Raw genomic sequence first — 17,520 nt, 5'->3', positions numbered from 1 at the left:
CTTTCGGTTTAACAACTAAATATTTCAATTAAGAGGTGGAACAGAAGTAAAGTAAACCATAATTTTAGTAACAGCCCACTCCTTGGACATTCTGATATCACCAGTGGATTTTTAAAAAATCCATTTCATTAAGTGCTATGCATGCAGTAAAGAAAGAAAATATTTTTCACTTAAAGCAAAACAAAAATTTAAAAAAAATTTAAAAATTAAAAAACCCGAACAAATATTTCAATGAGCTCTTTCTCCTTTTTAGGGGGACACATAAATGGTCCTAGGAAGGAGTTTAGAAAAAATCATTTTTGATTTCAAAATAGAGACAAGAATTAACTGCTTTTTTAGCTAAATCTTAAACTTCTTAGGAAGCCAGTTAGGTTAAACCATTCAGCTATTACAGCTGGGATTCAAAACAAAACAAAACAACTGAATTCAGTATTTAAAATACTTAAAAATGATATGTTTGTCTAAAATATAATAGAAAATCCTCTTCTTGTTTGCATTTTTTTCTCTTTTTTTTTTTTTTTGCTTTTCTTTTGATTTTTTAGATCATATATCCAAGTTATGCATTTCCCTGGAAACTCAAAACTTTCTTTTTGAAAGCACTGCATACATGAAAAGATTGTTGATAAATACTGATTTAAAAAGTAAGTTATTATATAAAACTGAAACTAATTATAAAAACCATGCTTCATGACCCTTATATTTTCTTTTTTTCTCCAAAATAGATTCTTACACTATACTGAGAGAAAAAAAACCACATCCTTCCCTTTTCCAAACTCTTATAAAAGCTACACCTTTTGTAAAATACTATTTTTTTTATATCCCATTCTCTCTCTCTCTCTCTCTCTCTCACACTCAAACACACACACACACACTCACACACACACACACACACACACACACACACACTCATGTTTGGAGGTCAAGCATTCAAATGGAGATGAAACACCAGCACCTGCTTAGACCACTAGAGAAGAACATTAGCCCCAGTTATTTGTGAGATGTGATATTAAAACCTTAGCACAGTAGAATGGCTTGTTTCAAGGAGGCACAACTGTGGTTCGGACTATCTGCTTTTTATAATGGGCAAGTCCAGGAAAGTTGCTGAAAGTATAAATCAGAATTATTCAGAAGAGTGGAGCAGCCATATCCAGGGGATACTTTGAGCAGCCAGAGTGCTTTAACTGCTGTGGGAGGGCTGAAAGCACCTCCATGGAAACATCAGGTTTTCTTTCTCTCTCTGTTACTCCAGTAGTTCGTCTACTTTCACTCACCAGAACAGCAAAGACGGTTCCATAGGCTTAAGAAAAAAATAATAATATATCTTAGGCTATTAGCAGCTAATGATTGAACAACGTAATCTGTGTAGTGAATAGAGCCCTTCTGAATTATTATATAGTACATGGATTTTCAACATTATAGACAGGCCATATAAAACCAGTTGTAATTCGAGGGTATGATATTCTAGCCCTGCATCATAATTTGGACTTTCACAATTGAGGCTTATAAAGCTCCCTTCCCTAGTGTCTCCACAGCTGGCATTCAACAGTGCTTCGCCTACGGCTAAGCCACCTTTTATTTGCTCTGATTATTAAAAACATTAAACCAGGCGCATTAAACATCTCCCGGTTACTCTTTTGTAAAAAGCAAGAGTTGAATGGGTCAGGGGCAAGGGAAGCCATGGCTAGGTCCACATTGGCATTTTTTTTTTTCCTTTAAACATTATTTTCTTCTTTACATGCAACGCTAAAGGGGAAAAAATAAAACAGAAGAAAGTAAAAATAAAGAGTCAATAGGGAGCCCAGGTAAAAGTGGAAATGGAAAGGAAAATTGGGCATTCAAGGAAGTGGACCAAGAGTAGGAGGAGAGGTGGTGAGATGCTTGCTGATTTTGTTTGGACATCAATGGAGCTTATACTTTTTTTGTAGTAAGAGAAACAGGGTTGTGGAAAAGGCTCTCCATTTATCTGGGATTCTGGTGACATCATAGCACCAACTCAACATAAGCTATGACATCATCAGACTTCTCCCCCAGTTGCCTTGCAGTCTGTATACTGGACATCTAGGTACGCCTCATTTTGGCTAAAAGCTGTGGCTTAACAAGATTCAATGTTTCAGGCAAAGGGTTGGACTGATAAGAATGAAACCATGACTATATACAGAAAGAGTTCAGTTTATAAACAAGTAACTGGTACCAGAAAATTGGAGAAAAGCACCAAAGCATTTCCCAAGCTGATAGATTATTAATTGCATAACTCCCTTTTCTTGCTTATATAACTAAGTATAAAAGACAACATTTCCATAATAACTATAAAAATGAAAGCCAGTCTTTGAAGGGCTGAGGAGTCTTCCAGGTCTGAGTTAATTCTAAAAATGCCCTTGAAAGAAAGGACGCAGGATATGCGACAGCTCTCCTTGGAGGCAAGGTCTGACCCTCGGATTTTAGAGAATCGGATTCAGGTCTGTTCTGTGAGTGGTGAGCTGACTGAGGGTGGAGCTTCCTACCACCTCGCTGACGGCCGAGGAAGTGGTGATGGTGTTATGCTGGATGACCTGCTGCTGAGAGCACGTGGGGACGGGGCTTGCAGGAGGGCTACTCTCTGGACCTAGGAAAAAGCACACACACACACACACACCAATATAGCTCTTTTCTGGGTGGACTTGGAGACTACTCAAAAAATATTGCTAGATGCTTGCTAGAAATAGGAGCGTTTCACACATTTTCTCCTGGAGGTTAATTTCAAAACTTTAAAGTCACAAAGCTATGCCTTCCCAGTTTATAGCTACAAGCAAAGCCATGCTTTCTAGATCAGCAACATGAGTTGATATGTTTAAGTCGTGGCATGTGAAGTCCCCATCTTGTCTTTTCAAAGAGCCATCCATATATCAAATGTGGAAAAATACTCACATGTGGTGGGAGAATCTGTGTTGCTCAATCTAAAAAATTATTTGAAAAGAAATTGACCTTCAGCCATGAATCCCCGCTTCTTCCGCCATCCCCTACTCAATGAGCATTGAACCTATTGACATTCCAGGTGCAGATATTGGGATCTAGAAAAACAGATCCACTTTACATATTGGTAAACTGAGACAAGGTCACTAGCTTTTCAGCCCAGTGAATAACATGTAGCATATCCTGAGGCATTGGATATAATTCACCCAAAGCCTGTTTCCCAGCCCATAAAAGACTGCTAGCCCACCAGTAATTGGGCTCCTACTGGCTGCAGAATTGGAATTTGGTGGGATTTTACAATGTGAAATGCCAGGGAACGTCTAGCCAGAAATTATTAGGAGGTGGCAGTCATGGTGATGAATGGGGTCAGAAAAGAAGGGTTCCCTCTGGTGCAGTAGTCTGGCAGCCACTCAAGAATTCTAGCATGATATCCACCTGGGTGTGCAGTCTATGCTTTACTTTTGTTCTTTCAATAAATCCAATGAGAAATTGGTGGCAGAAAACTGGACACTAAAAAAAGCAAAAAAGTCAATGACTTACTTAGATATCCTTGTGATTCTTTCTGCATGGCTGTTATGGGGCAGTCTTTATGCGTTAACAACAGCTGTTTCAGCTGTGCCACCTCGTTTTTCAACATGGACACTTCATTCTGGAAAGAGATCCAAGTCATGTTAAGAAGACCAGAGAATACAAACCCAAGGCCCCGTGCACTTTCAACAATGTAACTGGCACACTTCTTTTCTGTTATGTCTGACTGACATTAATAATATTATTTAACGGTATTCACCTGAAAATTTGTAGCTTGCCTTTGATTTGGCCCTCAGGTTTACCAGGAGCTTTCTGAAGAGACTAGGTTTTAACGCAAGAGCTTAATCCTATTAAAAGTTACTTAGGTGGGACCCTCCATTCTACACTGACTGGGTGACTCTAGGCAGGTAACATAACCCAGCTAGGCTCCAGCAACCTTGGATGGGAATGAAAATAGTACAAAGTTCTTTGAGTTGTTGTGAGGATTAAGTGAGGTAACAGACGCAAAACACACAGAACAATACCTAGCACGTACGAAGTGCTCAATAAATTTAGCTCATAATAATTCTCTTCACTCTGTCTTTTTTGACAAGGACCATGTTTTTTTAAGGTCTTTATTGAAATTTGTTACAATACTGCTTCTGTTTTATATTTTGGTTTTTTGGGCTGCGAGGCACGTGGGATCTTAGCTCCCCGACCAGGGATCGAACCCACACCCCCTGCAATGGAAGGCAGAGTCTTAACCACTGGACCGCCAGGGAAGTCCCCATGCTATCTTACAGGCTCAGGTTTGACAGTGACCACGAATATAAGGTGAACATGAGGCACGGGGAGGGACTGTGTGGCAGGGTGAGCGGCTTCAAACTGAAATGCCCTCAGAATGAGCCAATTTCCCAAAAGAAGTTCTTCATGGGCTGCAGTTCAACAGAGCATGTCCTTCTGCCTGACACCACTTAGGAGGAAGCATGGAAGCATACGGAGCAAATGTCGGCCCTCAGGTCAGCCCAGGGAGGCCAAGGGCAAGAGTTTAGGGCCATGACTGTGTTAATTTGATTGGTTCATTAACTAGTTTGGCTAATTTCAGTCTATAAACTTTTTCCCTCCTCAATATCAGGGTGTTGCGGATTTACTTAGATAAGTGCCACAAATCTCCAATTTATGTAGTAATTCACAAAGATAGGTTCATAGTTTGTGGAATACTGTACTTGGCACCATCGTCTACAAATACAGTTGACCCTTGAACAACATGGGTCTGAACTCTGCGGGTCCACTTCTGTGCAGATTTTTTCAATAGATAACAATACTACATGATTAGCAGTTGACTGAATCTGAGGATGTGGAACCACGGATACAGAGGGCCGAGGATGGGATTTGAGCATAAGCGGATTATGGGATCTGAGGCCAGTCTTGGAACCAATCCCCGCTGATATTGAGGGACAACTGTATAAATGTGGAACAGTTGGTTCCAAGGCGCTGCCACTTGATAAAGGTAAACTGTAAACGGAGCATTACCTCAAATAAGCCATTTTACAGTTGTGATAAATAATACCTCTCTCTGGCCAATGTTCCTTTGTGGCTGCCATGCAATTATACTCCACATGGAGGAGACTTTTCAAAAGCATGCACACAGAAAAAGGTGTTTTAACATTTCTGTCATTAAGCTGTATCCACACCTTCAGTATGAACTTGGCTTTTGAGGCATGTATTTATCACCTAAAAAGTAAGTTTGGGATTCTGAAGTTAATTAAAAATTTTTTGGGGAAAATTGTTTCCAAGAATACCTCCTAATTCCAAATTCATTTGCAAAATACATTATAAGCAATCAAATGTTGAGTAGCATGAATAAAAAAATAATAAAAATCTCATCTACAAGGCTTTTATGCCTATCTGATGAAAGGGAGGAGGGATAAGTTAGGAGACTAGGATTAACATATAAGCACTACTATATATAAAATAGATAACTAATAAGGACCTACTGTATAGCACAGGGAACTCTACTCAATATTCTGAAATAACCTATATGGGAAAAGAATCTAATAAAGAATGGGTATGTGTATATGTATAACTGATTCACTTTGCTGTACACCTGAAACTAACACAACATTGTAAATCAGCTATACTCCAATAAAAATGTTTTTAAATGCCTGAGAAATTAGCACTAATGATGAATAAATCACTTAATTTCACAGGAAAAGTGCTCTTAAATTTGAGAACATTCAGGAAGGTGAATTGTACCTCCCACCTCCAAATGAGTGTGGTTGATAAGGGGCCCTATCAAAGCTGAAAGTGACCCTTGTCAATTTGGGGGTCAGTGGGAAAAGTTTATTTATAGGACAATTTATTTTAGCCTTAAACACTATTATTTTTCTCTAATTTTATGCCCATTTAAATTCAGATAGCCATCCTTCCTTTTCCCAGCTCCCCCTCTGCTTAAAATAGCCTGTGTAAAAGAAAGTTACTTTTAGACCATTAAATAGAAGGCAGCCCCTGGTTAAAAACAAAACAGACAAAAACAGAACAGGAAAAGGAGAAAAAGAAAACTAAGATGTTTGAATGTATACATATTTGGCCTCAAAATGAAATGTGACATGATTTGTATTTGGACTATAGAGATAACACTTTTCTGAAATCACAACTGCTAGACACCTGGACCCTAAGGGGAAACTGTCAGTTGCAGATAATGTAGACAATGGTTCTAAGAAAGTGGAGTCAAGCTCCAGTCCTTAGTGAATCCAGCCATACTTTTCTTCCGTGATCTAGGAAACAAATGAGGAAAGTATTTAAAATAAAACAGAACAGGATTCTGTTGCTTTCTTATACTTCTGGAAGAAAAGAAAAATGTCACTTGGCGGCTGCCTTGGAGGGGATGATTTTAGTCTCCGTTTCTTCCTCCTCTGTGTCCTCGGCAGTCACACCTTTTCTAGGCAGTCTTCCATCCCCCAGACTCGAAGTGTACATTGTCCCTTCCTTAAAAAAACACTTTGAATTCCGTTCTTCGGGTTCCTACAATTGCAAGGAGCTAACTGCCTACAATACTTGGCATATCCCAAACCATTTCAGGATAAACCTTTTGCTTTCATGAGAGGCCACAATAGAACAGCACCAATCACCACAACAAACAGTGTATGTGGTGTCCTGGTCTATAACCAAAGCCCCATAGAAAATAGATGATTTTAGTGGCATGTTTTGGTCTATGGACAGCAAAGCACTTTATTAATAAACCAATACATTGTAAGTATAGAAACTGAGGACCTGGGAGTTCTGAGGGTCTGTAAAAATGTAGGAACCTGGAGAGCACTGTAACAACTAACCATCATTTAAAGATATATGTGAATATGGACATATTTCTTAATGTAATATATTAGTAATTATGTTATTTAACTATGTTAGGGTTGGAAAATGAATGCCAGTTAATATTCTCCATAGACAAGAACAATCAGCCTCCCTCTTGCTTAGATCATGCACACATAAGTACGATACTGATAAGGACTAAATAAAAGTCTAAGGGCCACAGAAGCAACAGAAATTCATGGGGCAGCTTCCAGCAGAAAAAGGAACTCTCAAATGAGAGTTGAGAATAATCGGGTTTGGCTCCCCAAACTGCCACACCAACCTAGTGTAAAACAAGGTGGTTGGACTAGTTTTCTAGTTACTTCCTGCAAGATAGTTTTTTACTCTATGAATTGCCTTCTATTGAGAATGCTAATTACTTAATAATCTAATGAAGGTCTCCATCTTGATTTTTTATTCACTAGTTAATTGCTTTTGGTATTCTCAAATGGGCTTATGTATCGTCTTATATTTCCTAAGGGAGCCAGTCCTAGCACCTCCTGTACTTCCACACCTTAACAGGGCAGATTCCAAAGCAACATTTACAGTTTCACTTTTGTGCAAAATTTCAAGTCCATGTACATGTCCATATTGTGAGAGTCTACAGAGCCTTCATCAGATTCCATAAGGGAGCATTTGGGTTAAAAACAGTCGAGAATCTCTGTCCTAGAGGAAGCGGAGTGAATCATGTGTGCTGTGCACATGCATAAACATTCCATATTGATAGATACTGATAGACATCATTCCATATTGATAGACCGACTGATGTAGGAAATGCACAAATACTAGACTATATATATTTTTTTTTTTTTTTTTTTTTTTTTTTTTTTGCATTACGTGGGCTTCTCACTGCTGTGGTCTCTCCCGTTGCGGAGCACAGGCTCTGGACGCGCAGGCCCAGTAGCCATGGCTCACGGGCCTAGCCGCTCCGCGGCATGTGGGATCTTCCCAGACCGGGGCACGAACCCGTGTCCCCTGCATCGGCAGGCGGACTCTCAACCACTGCGCCACCAGGGAAGCCCTAGACTATATTTTAAATAAAAATCCTTTTCAAGATAACATTAACAGAAATCACCTTGAATACATTTTGGAAGAGAAGAACCAGACAGCAAATGTTTCAAAATGCATGAAAGAAATCAAAAGTGGCATGCAGTTCTAGTAGGGAAATAAACACCAGGACTTCTGGAGACATTTTCTTATTCTGAATTACCTTGCATTATGAATTGTTGCAAATCACCAATTTTTTTTTATTCCCTTGTGTAGGTTGTAATAATAACTATAGGTCTTCATATAGAAGCACTTTGCAAAAACAAAGTATTAATAATAAGTATTGATTCTCTTGCTGAAATCAGCTCTTCATTCTTTTCTTTTTTCTAAACTAGTTTGGGTTTGCTACTCCTAAAAGTTTAGCCATTTAAATAGGGACTGTAAGAGTATAGATGTAGTTAGATTAATCTGTTCTTAAACCCATAAAGTTGCCTTGGGATGAAGTAGCACCCTTACATAGACATTCAACACTGTAATAACATACTTTAAACAAGAACTCCAAGAAGTTCCTAATAGCTACGTTTTCAGTTTTTGGCTTTGGGGGATGTCATTTTGTTAATATGATAAACTCCAAATGCTTTTTGATGCAAGCAGTAGTCCATGCCAAAAAAATAATTATCAAAATGAGCCCTGCCACATAGCCCCTCCCCTATTTTTTTTTTTCCTTGTAGATTAACTGAGGCCAGGTTTGGTTCATTCTAAAACAAAGGACTTTCAATTTGTACAGCAACAGTTCCCATCTGGCCTATTCTCTTGCCAAGTCCTAAACCTGAGCTCGTGTGTCTAAAATTTCAGCAGCGACTTAGGCCATGTGTCTTTGCACTGAAAAAGAAAAGCAATTATTTCCGTGGGCGACCAGACGATTTCCGTATCATCTATTGAACACAGTCCACTGAGCACCACATTAGCAGTTGATGAATTTAGAGCTGATGTCAGCTACTCTGTCAGAGAAAAGAATCGGGATTCCTTCATAGTTGAAGAACTTTCTAGAATGAAAGATCACAGAGCAGTGGGTTAGGTCAAGAGAAGACTCGCTTGGGTTTTCATCCTACTACTTGCTGGTTGTGTGACTTTCAGGAAGACTTCTCATGTCCCCCGAGACTCAGTTTCTCCCAAATAAAATGTCAGATTGGGTGGTTTCTAATATTTCCCCCAATTCCTATACCTGTGTTGAACTCTTGGGTAGAGATTTGTTGTGAGATGAGGAAATGAAGTCCGGGAGTTTGATTTTGTTTTCTCGGGTCTGATTTTTCCAATCTGAAGCTCTGCAGCCTAACTAGAAGATTTATGCTGGAAAACAACTCAAAAGTGGCAGCTGGCCATCCAGACCTTGGATATTCCTTTTGGCGGGAGTTTGTTTGTGTAGCACCTTCCATTTCTGTTTACTTAAAGTTTGGCTCACTGGACCAGCCTCAAGAGAGACAACTTTTTCTTTTGACAAAGGTCCAGTGAGAGGGAAAGGGTCATTCAAAGGTAGCAGAATCTGCATATCCTCTCCAGCATCACATGGCATGATGCAAAGCACTCGGCATCACAGAAAACATGGAGCCCTTGTGGTTTCTGTCCCTGTGAAGCAAAGCAGTGGTTGGAAAATACCAACAACGTAGTCTTTTCAGAGACCGACCCTTCCTCAGGCACTGCTTTAACAACCAAAAATATTGGTGCCTGTTGAATGGCCCCAATAGGACTTTTTTTTCTGGTTTTCAGGGGCTAGAATTCTAGTATCTCTTATCCTTACCCATTTTGATTCTAAAAATGTGAAAATTAATAGATTAGGTTTGGGACTTCCCTGGTACTCCAGTGGTTAAGAATCCGCCTTCCAATGCAGTGGACGCAGGTTCGAGCCCTGGTTGGGGAACTAAGATCCCACATGCTGCAGGACAACTAAGCCCGGGCCGCAACTACTGAGCCCGAGTGCCACAACTAGAGAGAAGCCTGCGAGCTGCAACAAAAGATCCCATGTGCCACCACTAAGACCCAATGCAGCCAAAAATAAATAAATAGATAAATAAGATAAAAAATAAAATGTCTCTCTTCTGGCAATAAGCATGTTTTAAAATATACTCTTTTAAAAAAGTAGATTAGGTTCTCATAAAGGATATACCTTATATGTTAAGTACCTTATATGTTAAGTGAAAGCTATAACATATATGCATATGTCAAGTCATGAACACATCTGACGTCAAAGTAAACCAGTATCCTCACTTTTCCTGGCTCTCTGCTATGACCCCCTCCATGTCTTCAGGCTCTAGAATGATGGTCAATACCCTGGGGTCATTCTGCCAGGACTCATTTTAGTTAAAACTGATTTAAAAACTTGTCCGCATCTGATTACATGTCAGCTGACTACTCAAGACTCCTTCATCTAGGTCAGTGGGTCTCACTCAGGGGTAATTTTGCCCCCCACGGGGGACATTTGTTATTGTCTGAACATTTTTCAGTTGTCACAACTTGGGGTGGGGTAGAGGGTGCTACTGATACCTAGAGGGTAGAGGTCAAGGATACTGCTAAGTATCTACACTGCACAGGAGACAACAAAGAATTACTGAGCCCCAAGGTAATAGTGCTGAGATTGAGAAAACCTGCACCTGTTCATGGTCCTCTTGCAGATCTCAGAACTGGTAGCAAATTCCAGGGGTTCTCACATTTCAGTCATTACAAAACCACTGCTGTGATATTTGCTAGGTCACATACACCGGAACTTTTATTTACTTAACATGTTTGTACAAATTAACTCATTTTTTAATGATTTAGCCTGGTCCTTACCAAAAATATCTGTGAAACTGAAGGTTTGATGTTCTGATTACATTTTTCAGTGCACATAAAAATTAAAATATGATTATTATTAATATTAAAAATGCATACCATGTCCACCTAAAAGCTTCTCACATACTACTATGCCTGCCAGATTCTAGAATTATAGACTTTCAAGTTAGAGTGGTTTCGGCGGTGTTTGAGTCCAGCCAGACTCTGCGGCTTGATTCCCTTAAATCACATCTTTGCCAAGTGGTCAGGCAGCTAGTTCTTGGAAACTCCAGAGACGGGGAGCTCATTCATTTATTCAACAGATACTGAGTAGAGACACTCAGAAACTCTCCATGCTAGACCCGACATTAGAAAAGGGGGTAAGTGGTCGGGGGAGAGGGTAACAAAACAGAGTCTCCAACTTCACACAAGCTTCGTACAAGCTAGTGGGAGGATTTATTATCTTACTTCCCCCATATCTGCTATATACGTTTCCCAGTTTCTTTCTCATGTCTATCATTAAAAGAATGATGAACTTGGCGGGGGAGAGTGAACATCCATAAATGATGACAGTCAGTCCCTGTATAACCCAAACAGTGGGTCCATGTATAACCCAAACTTTCTTTGTATAATTTCAATTTGTACACTGGACGACCCAAGACCATTTCCACTTAATGGAATTAAATATGCAAAGGGGGGTTTGGCACCCTAATTGCTCCTTTCTGAGGATGCACAGAGGATGGGGGGTGAAGGTGACCTATGAACTACTGAGGAGCAGATTCTCCCTATTTTAGGCATTCTTTCCCCTCTTCCCTCCACTCTTTAGCCATTATCTCTGCTCCTGGAAGCACTGTATATAATCCAGCGCTATAATCCACGATTTTTACTGCTATACCTGACTGCTTGTCACTTATATAATACTTGCTTTTTCTTCTGCTGGTGAACAGTGCACTCCTTTTCGTGTTAGAACAAATGCCCTGAACTGCGTCATGTGTATAGCATGAAGTCCGCTGGAGAAGCTCTAGGTGCTGGAGGTTCTCAAAAACTCCTAGAAGTGGCCTTGTTATAAAATGTCCCCCCACTGAGCCACCCATGGAAAGCAAAAATCATGCAAGATTCAAATCTTGTCAAGTTTAAAAATGAGATGGAAACATGCCTCTTCTTATGGAGCAAAATAATAAACACAAACCTCCCTTTTTTCCATTAAACAAAAATATAGATAATCTAGTGTAAACTGAAGCAACCCCCTCACCCAGTGGACATAAAGAGCGGCCTTTCGGGTGAAGATTTACTATGTACAAACGGCTCTGTAGACATTAGTTCATTTATTCCTCCCAACAACTTTATGAGGTTATTATTCCCATTTTATAGATGAGGAAACTGAGAGCCAGAGAGGTTAAACCCAGCAAGTAGGTATGGAACAAGAGTTTGAACCTCTGTCTGACCAAGCTTCTGCTCCCAGCCCTATAACTTAATTGGGCAGGGTTTCCCTCCTCAGAGCAGACTGATGTAAAACTGAATGGTTGTTTTGTTTTGTAGAGTGTCTCGGAACTAATAAACCTTGAGGAATAAGCCTGCAGTTGCTCTGTGGGCTAAGGGGTGGTGTTAGCGCTTAGGTCAACAAGTGCCTGCCGGGGCAGGAAATGCCAATGTTACACAGGGCCTTTGAGTCCTGGGGAGAGAGACAGTGGCCTGCACCTGAAGTTGCATGTTTGTCTGGGTGAGTTCTTCTGCTTTCTTTTCCAGTGACATCACCCAGACCTTCCTCTTCTGTCTGCAGCGGGTGGCGGCTGCCCGGTTCCGTTCCAGAAATTTCCGCCGCCTCTCGTCAGGATCCTCATCCACCACCCTTCGCCGGCGCCCCCCTGTGGGCTGAGGCGGCTGTATTGTCTGGGTGGCCTGCATCTGTTGTGTCGCTGGTGAAACCTGCTGGGAAAGAGAGGGAGGGGGTGATGGGGAGAGAGGAGGAACGGCTGGGTAAGGTGTTGAAATGCAAAACACAGGGAGTCGCTTGTTTTAGTTAGCACATTACACTTGTTTTCTAAGAATGAAGTCAACAATGAAATCACACTCATGAAGAGGAAAAGCATCACCCCGCTATCTTCTATGATATTTTGGTAAGATACAGGGATGATCTGCGAAAAGAGAGTCAAGTAGATTTTTTCCCCCTGACTGGCATTTGGCTGAATCATGATAGAAGAAACATTTTTTTTCCCCTCAGATGTTAAAAATGTTTTATTTAAGGTGCCTTGTAAAATCTGAAAGTGCCAATGTATGGCAACGGGTGAAAACAGAGGTCAGGGTGACTGTCACCCTACTGATGAGTCTTCTGTCATCTGCAGAAAACTCTTTCTGGGCAGGTTGTGAATGACTTTCATACTAATGGTGTCAAAACCATGTTCCTAGAACACACCTCTGGGACAGCACTGCCATTGTGACGCCTATCAAAAGAAGCCTGGAAAGCAGTTGAAATCCTTTTGTCACAATTTCACAGTTCTTACTGCAAATGCCTAGCTGGACCTGCGAACTCCAAATGGGCCTGTCTCCTCCTCAGAGCTTGACCAAGGCAGAGGGAGTTACAGGATATGGTGAGTGGGTGAATTTCTAGGTGATTGGGAAGTGGGGCCTTTGAAAGTTCATCCTGATGCAGCACTGAGCCCTGTTAATACACCGTGTCTGTTGACAGGGAGGGGTGGTTGTATATACTTACATTATAAGGAAATCCTAGGAGTGGCAAAGCACTTTATTAAAAAGTTTTACTATGCTTATAGATTCCTTGTAAGGTCTGCATGGGGCTCAAAAACATCTAAGGTTTTAGGGACTCCCACACATATAGCTTTATTTCCCTTCATACAGCAGACACTCAGCACCTAGTGAAATTTCTATGACTGATTGTTTATGAGTCTGGACACCCAATGCTTCCCTATTGCACTTCACTCCTTCCCTTCATTCTCAGTAAAGGGTGGTGGTGTTTTTTTTTTTTTCCTCCCTCTCATTGCTCAGTCGCTCAGGCTTATGGCTGTAATACCTATAAAGTTGTTTTACAAGAGGCATTTAACCTGCAGAAATAACAGGCAAAAAGTTTAAAAGAAACCCAGCCACCTTTTCTACCACATTCCAACCCTATGATTGAAATCAATCAGAACGACTGTAATTGCACTAATAATGACTCCTGGTTGACGATATATTTTAATCCTAAACTCTATCAAACCCAACATGACTAACCGAAAAAGAATCAGTCTCAGGACTGAGGTTAGATTGCATCTCAGTAATTTTGTTTAAAGCAAAGACATTTTCTAAAACTGTTTATTGGCAATTCCTTTCCTCCGAATCACAGAGGAATAACAAAATAAATTGTCTAAGATCTTACTCACCAGAGCGGCTGATGAAGATGTATTCCTTATTGGCAAACGTTTAGCACTAGTCATTTCAGATGCAGTAACTTCTGAGCTAACCACTGCAAAGCAAAGCACTAGGAAAGAAGGTGCTAACCTGGCTATTTTTGCATTCTGTCGGGGTGGGGTGGGAGGGATAAATTGGGAGTATGGGCTTAACAGGCAAAAAAATGAATGAAATAAATTCATTCATTTCTTTGTATGAATTAGTGATCTCTCACTGCCAGCCCCAGACAAGATTCTCAAGTAGGCAAAACGGGGTTTTAATCTCCACTGCAGGGACCTCTCTTTCAATACTGTATTCTACCACGCTAACGTTAACAAACCTTTATCCCCTGATGCTTCTCCTCTGCCTTTACCCAAAGGGGTAAGTTACATGGTGGTTTCAGTTGCAGTCCAGGTTCAGGGTCAAGGTGTGGTTTGGTTAAGAGAAATTCCTGGTGGCCAAGGAGTGATACCAGGACTCTGAAGTCACATCCTTATATGCAAAAGAATTGCAAGAAGCCAGGAGAAATTGAAAATGCAACCCTAAGACCAGAATTTGTGTCTCTGATAATTATTGTTACCTATCATTATCTTTTTAAAATAGCATTCTGTCAGGGTGGGGTGGGAGGGATAAATCGGGAGTATGGGATTAACAGAGGCACACTACCACACATAAAATAGATAAACAAGAAGGATTTACTGTTTAGCGAAGAGAACTATATTCATAGTTCTTGTAATAAACTATAATGGAAAAGAATAAAAAAGAATATAGATATATACATATATATGCATAAGCAAATCACTTTGCTGTACACCTGAAACTAACACAATATTATAAACCAACTATATTTCAGTAAAATAAATAGAATGGCATCATGTTGACACAGATGCTCTGAAAATTTTGATCAAAAATAATTAATTGTAATTTCAAAATGACAATTTATTCCAAGTCATCTTAGAATCTCAGAGTTGGATGACCTTAATAACTTCTATTGTTCTGACAATCATACAATTAGGCCACATGTCAAGAATCTCAATATCAACCAAGTTAATACAGTTAACAGTGGCATTTTGAATATGGTCTAAATGATGTTGTTCAAATTTCAACAAGACCAACCTGGACTCTTTCTTTCTAGTAGCATAGGATAAAAAAGCAACTTTGTACAGCCAATTATAAAGGCAATTAACTGATTGCATATACAATTGGCCACTTACTGACTCGAGATGGAGGGCAATTGGCTAATTCGTAATTAGCTAATGAATGGATTTTATATTTAACGAACTGTTAAGCTTGTCTGTGAAGTAACTCGCTCACAAATGCAACCAAAACTTGATGCTATCCATTAAAAAAAAAAAAAAGTATACATGTGAATCTATCTGCCTATCTTTGACCTTGTATTATAGTTTTCTTTTTCCCTTCTAAATGTATGTCCTACTATGGCACATGACTAAAAAGGTGCTTTGGATAGCATTTTATTGCTAAACTACTTGCTAAGCTTCTATCACATTATTCGGTTTGGGATTAATAATGGCTATCATGTATTGAAAACTGTGCCAAGGGCAAAACATTCTCTTATTTAATACTCCTAAGGGTCTATGAGCTTGGTCTATTATCACCCCATTTTACAGATGGGAAAACTGAGGCTTAGAGAGGTTCATATACTGACCACAGTCATACAACAAGTAAGGTGGGAAAAGAATGAAAGTTTTCTCACTCCAAAGCCTACACTCTTATTTGCTATATAGAATACCTCTAAGAACTTTGCAAAAGTAAGCTTGGCTAATAAATAAGCTTATCTACTGAATGGAGAGTTGCTTATGGATAACACATTTTGTGGATGGCTGTCCAGGTTTGGTGTGTGTTGGAGGGGTTGGTGCAAGATCTCAAAAAGCTGCCTGGTGAGAGGTACAGAGGCAGACAATGAATAAGTGTGATCCCAAGCTTCTGACACCATTCTGACCCACCTGGCAGTTTGACTGGGTGGAGGGAACTGACAAAGGTCATCCCACTTGAAGGTCCAAAATGTCTAGGACTAGCTATGCTCCTAGACAGGCCCTTCAACCACTTACTAAAACTCACTCGGGTACATGGACCCGCCTCTCTTCTTGGGCTGGGTGATGTAACGTCTGCCAGATCCCCCGACCCTCTTCCAGTTGTGTCTAATGCTGGCTTTCTTTCTAGCCACTCCTAGTGACTTTCCACCACTGGGATTTGGCCTTCCTCTTGAATTGATCATCTACAGAGCCTGGCTCTCTGCCTTCTCCCTCCAACACATTTCTCACTGGGTGGGATGAGTCACCTTTCTTTACCATTTACACAGCACCTTACACCCTAACATCCATTACCGGGCCTCTTTGTCTGCCTGAAATTGTTACCCTTTATATTTTTAACATTTACTGTTATTCAGAAGATTGCCCATTGTATTTAACTTCCATTTTACAGGTGACAAAATTGAGTCTCTATGATGTTATAAAGTACTGCAGATAGACCCATGGTTAGAATTAACTTATTTTTCTCATCCTTCATTCACATCTTTCTTTAAAGCTTAAATTCTTAATCCTCCATTGGTGTTACTTTTTTAGGGTTAACTTTATAACACACTGCAAAAATAGATTTTGGAGAACTTGAAGCTTACGTTTGCCCCTAGAAACTAAACCTGATATTTACCTTATTAGTTATAGAAACTATGATCTGGTAGGGTCTTATGGGTAACCATTACCTCTTAGGAAATGAACAGAGTCCCCCAGAGTGTCAGATAGAACACCTGGGCTTGTCAAACAAGGTTGCTGCCAATGAGCCCCATATTTGAGCTTGTACTGTTAACGAGAAGGGAGAAAGAGATGATGAAAAAGGTCTACCTGTGCTTGGTTGCCGGAGTGCAGGGGTGGGTGTGGCGAGGTCTGGTGATGTGCCGGGTGTGCATGAAGGTGGGAGTGGGAGTGATGATGTGGGTGGTTCTGCTGGTGATGGGGCTGAGGATGAGGATGGTGTGCTGGGTGCTGGTGCTGGTGTGGGTAGGGGTGATGGGCTGGCAGTGTCTGGTGCTGATGTGGGTGTGAGTGCATGTGATGGTGTGGCGTCTGGTCCTGACGGGACCCCATCATTTCCATCATGTGTCCCATGGTGTTCATATTCCCATTTGACATGGCAGCAGGGTGGTGAGTCAACGCAGCCTTCAACCTCTGAAACAGAACAAAACAAGAGGGGACAACTGAGGTCAGTCGTGTACACAATAGGGATTTTGAATCAAAATGGCTCATATTTTCAATTTTATAATATTTTATGGTACTATTGTTAACATTTTTTTTACCGGTAGCAGTATGACTTTTATATTAATTTCAAATTTTCATATATATTATGGTAGGTAGAAGTATCAGTGTCAGCCATGAATGTTAATTAATTCAACTATCACGGGAAATGAGCAGGATACCCTAGATATTCTGCTAAAAGGTATTTCCTACTGTCCAGTTGTTAATCATATCCTACTGACAGCCAAGTGCAAGTATAAACCCAATGGAACCATTCAATGTGATAATACCA

The 17,520-nt window shown here is 40.3% G+C and overlaps 1 protein-coding gene across 2 annotated transcripts in view; it reads right to left on the bottom strand.

Annotated features, from left to right (window-relative positions):
- Nucleotides 1-2,376: 2,376 nt before the first annotated feature.
- The window catches only part of CREB5 (cAMP responsive element binding protein 5), a gene marked incomplete at its 5' end in the record, with an annotated part of 330,757 nt that continues 315,613 nt past the window's right edge, over nt 2,377-17,520 (bottom strand). For both annotated transcript variants that reach the window (XM_079711137.1, XM_079711136.1), the window contains 4 exons: nt 2,377-2,602; nt 3,490-3,598; nt 12,298-12,525; nt 16,839-17,162. In XM_079711137.1, the coding sequence (XP_079567263.1) occupies nt 2,439-2,602; nt 3,490-3,598; nt 12,298-12,525; nt 16,839-17,162 (825 nt within the window). In that variant the 3' untranslated portion in view covers nt 2,377-2,438. The remainder of the gene's footprint in view (nt 2,603-3,489; nt 3,599-12,297; nt 12,526-16,838; nt 17,163-17,520) is intronic.

This window comes from Hyperoodon ampullatus (genome assembly GCF_949752795.1).
Source record: "Hyperoodon ampullatus genome assembly, chromosome: 9".
Taxonomy (NCBI): Eukaryota; Metazoa; Chordata; class Mammalia; order Artiodactyla; family Ziphiidae; genus Hyperoodon; species Hyperoodon ampullatus.
Note: the sequence above shows the minus strand (reverse complement) of the source record. Positions and strands in the feature narration are given on the sequence as shown.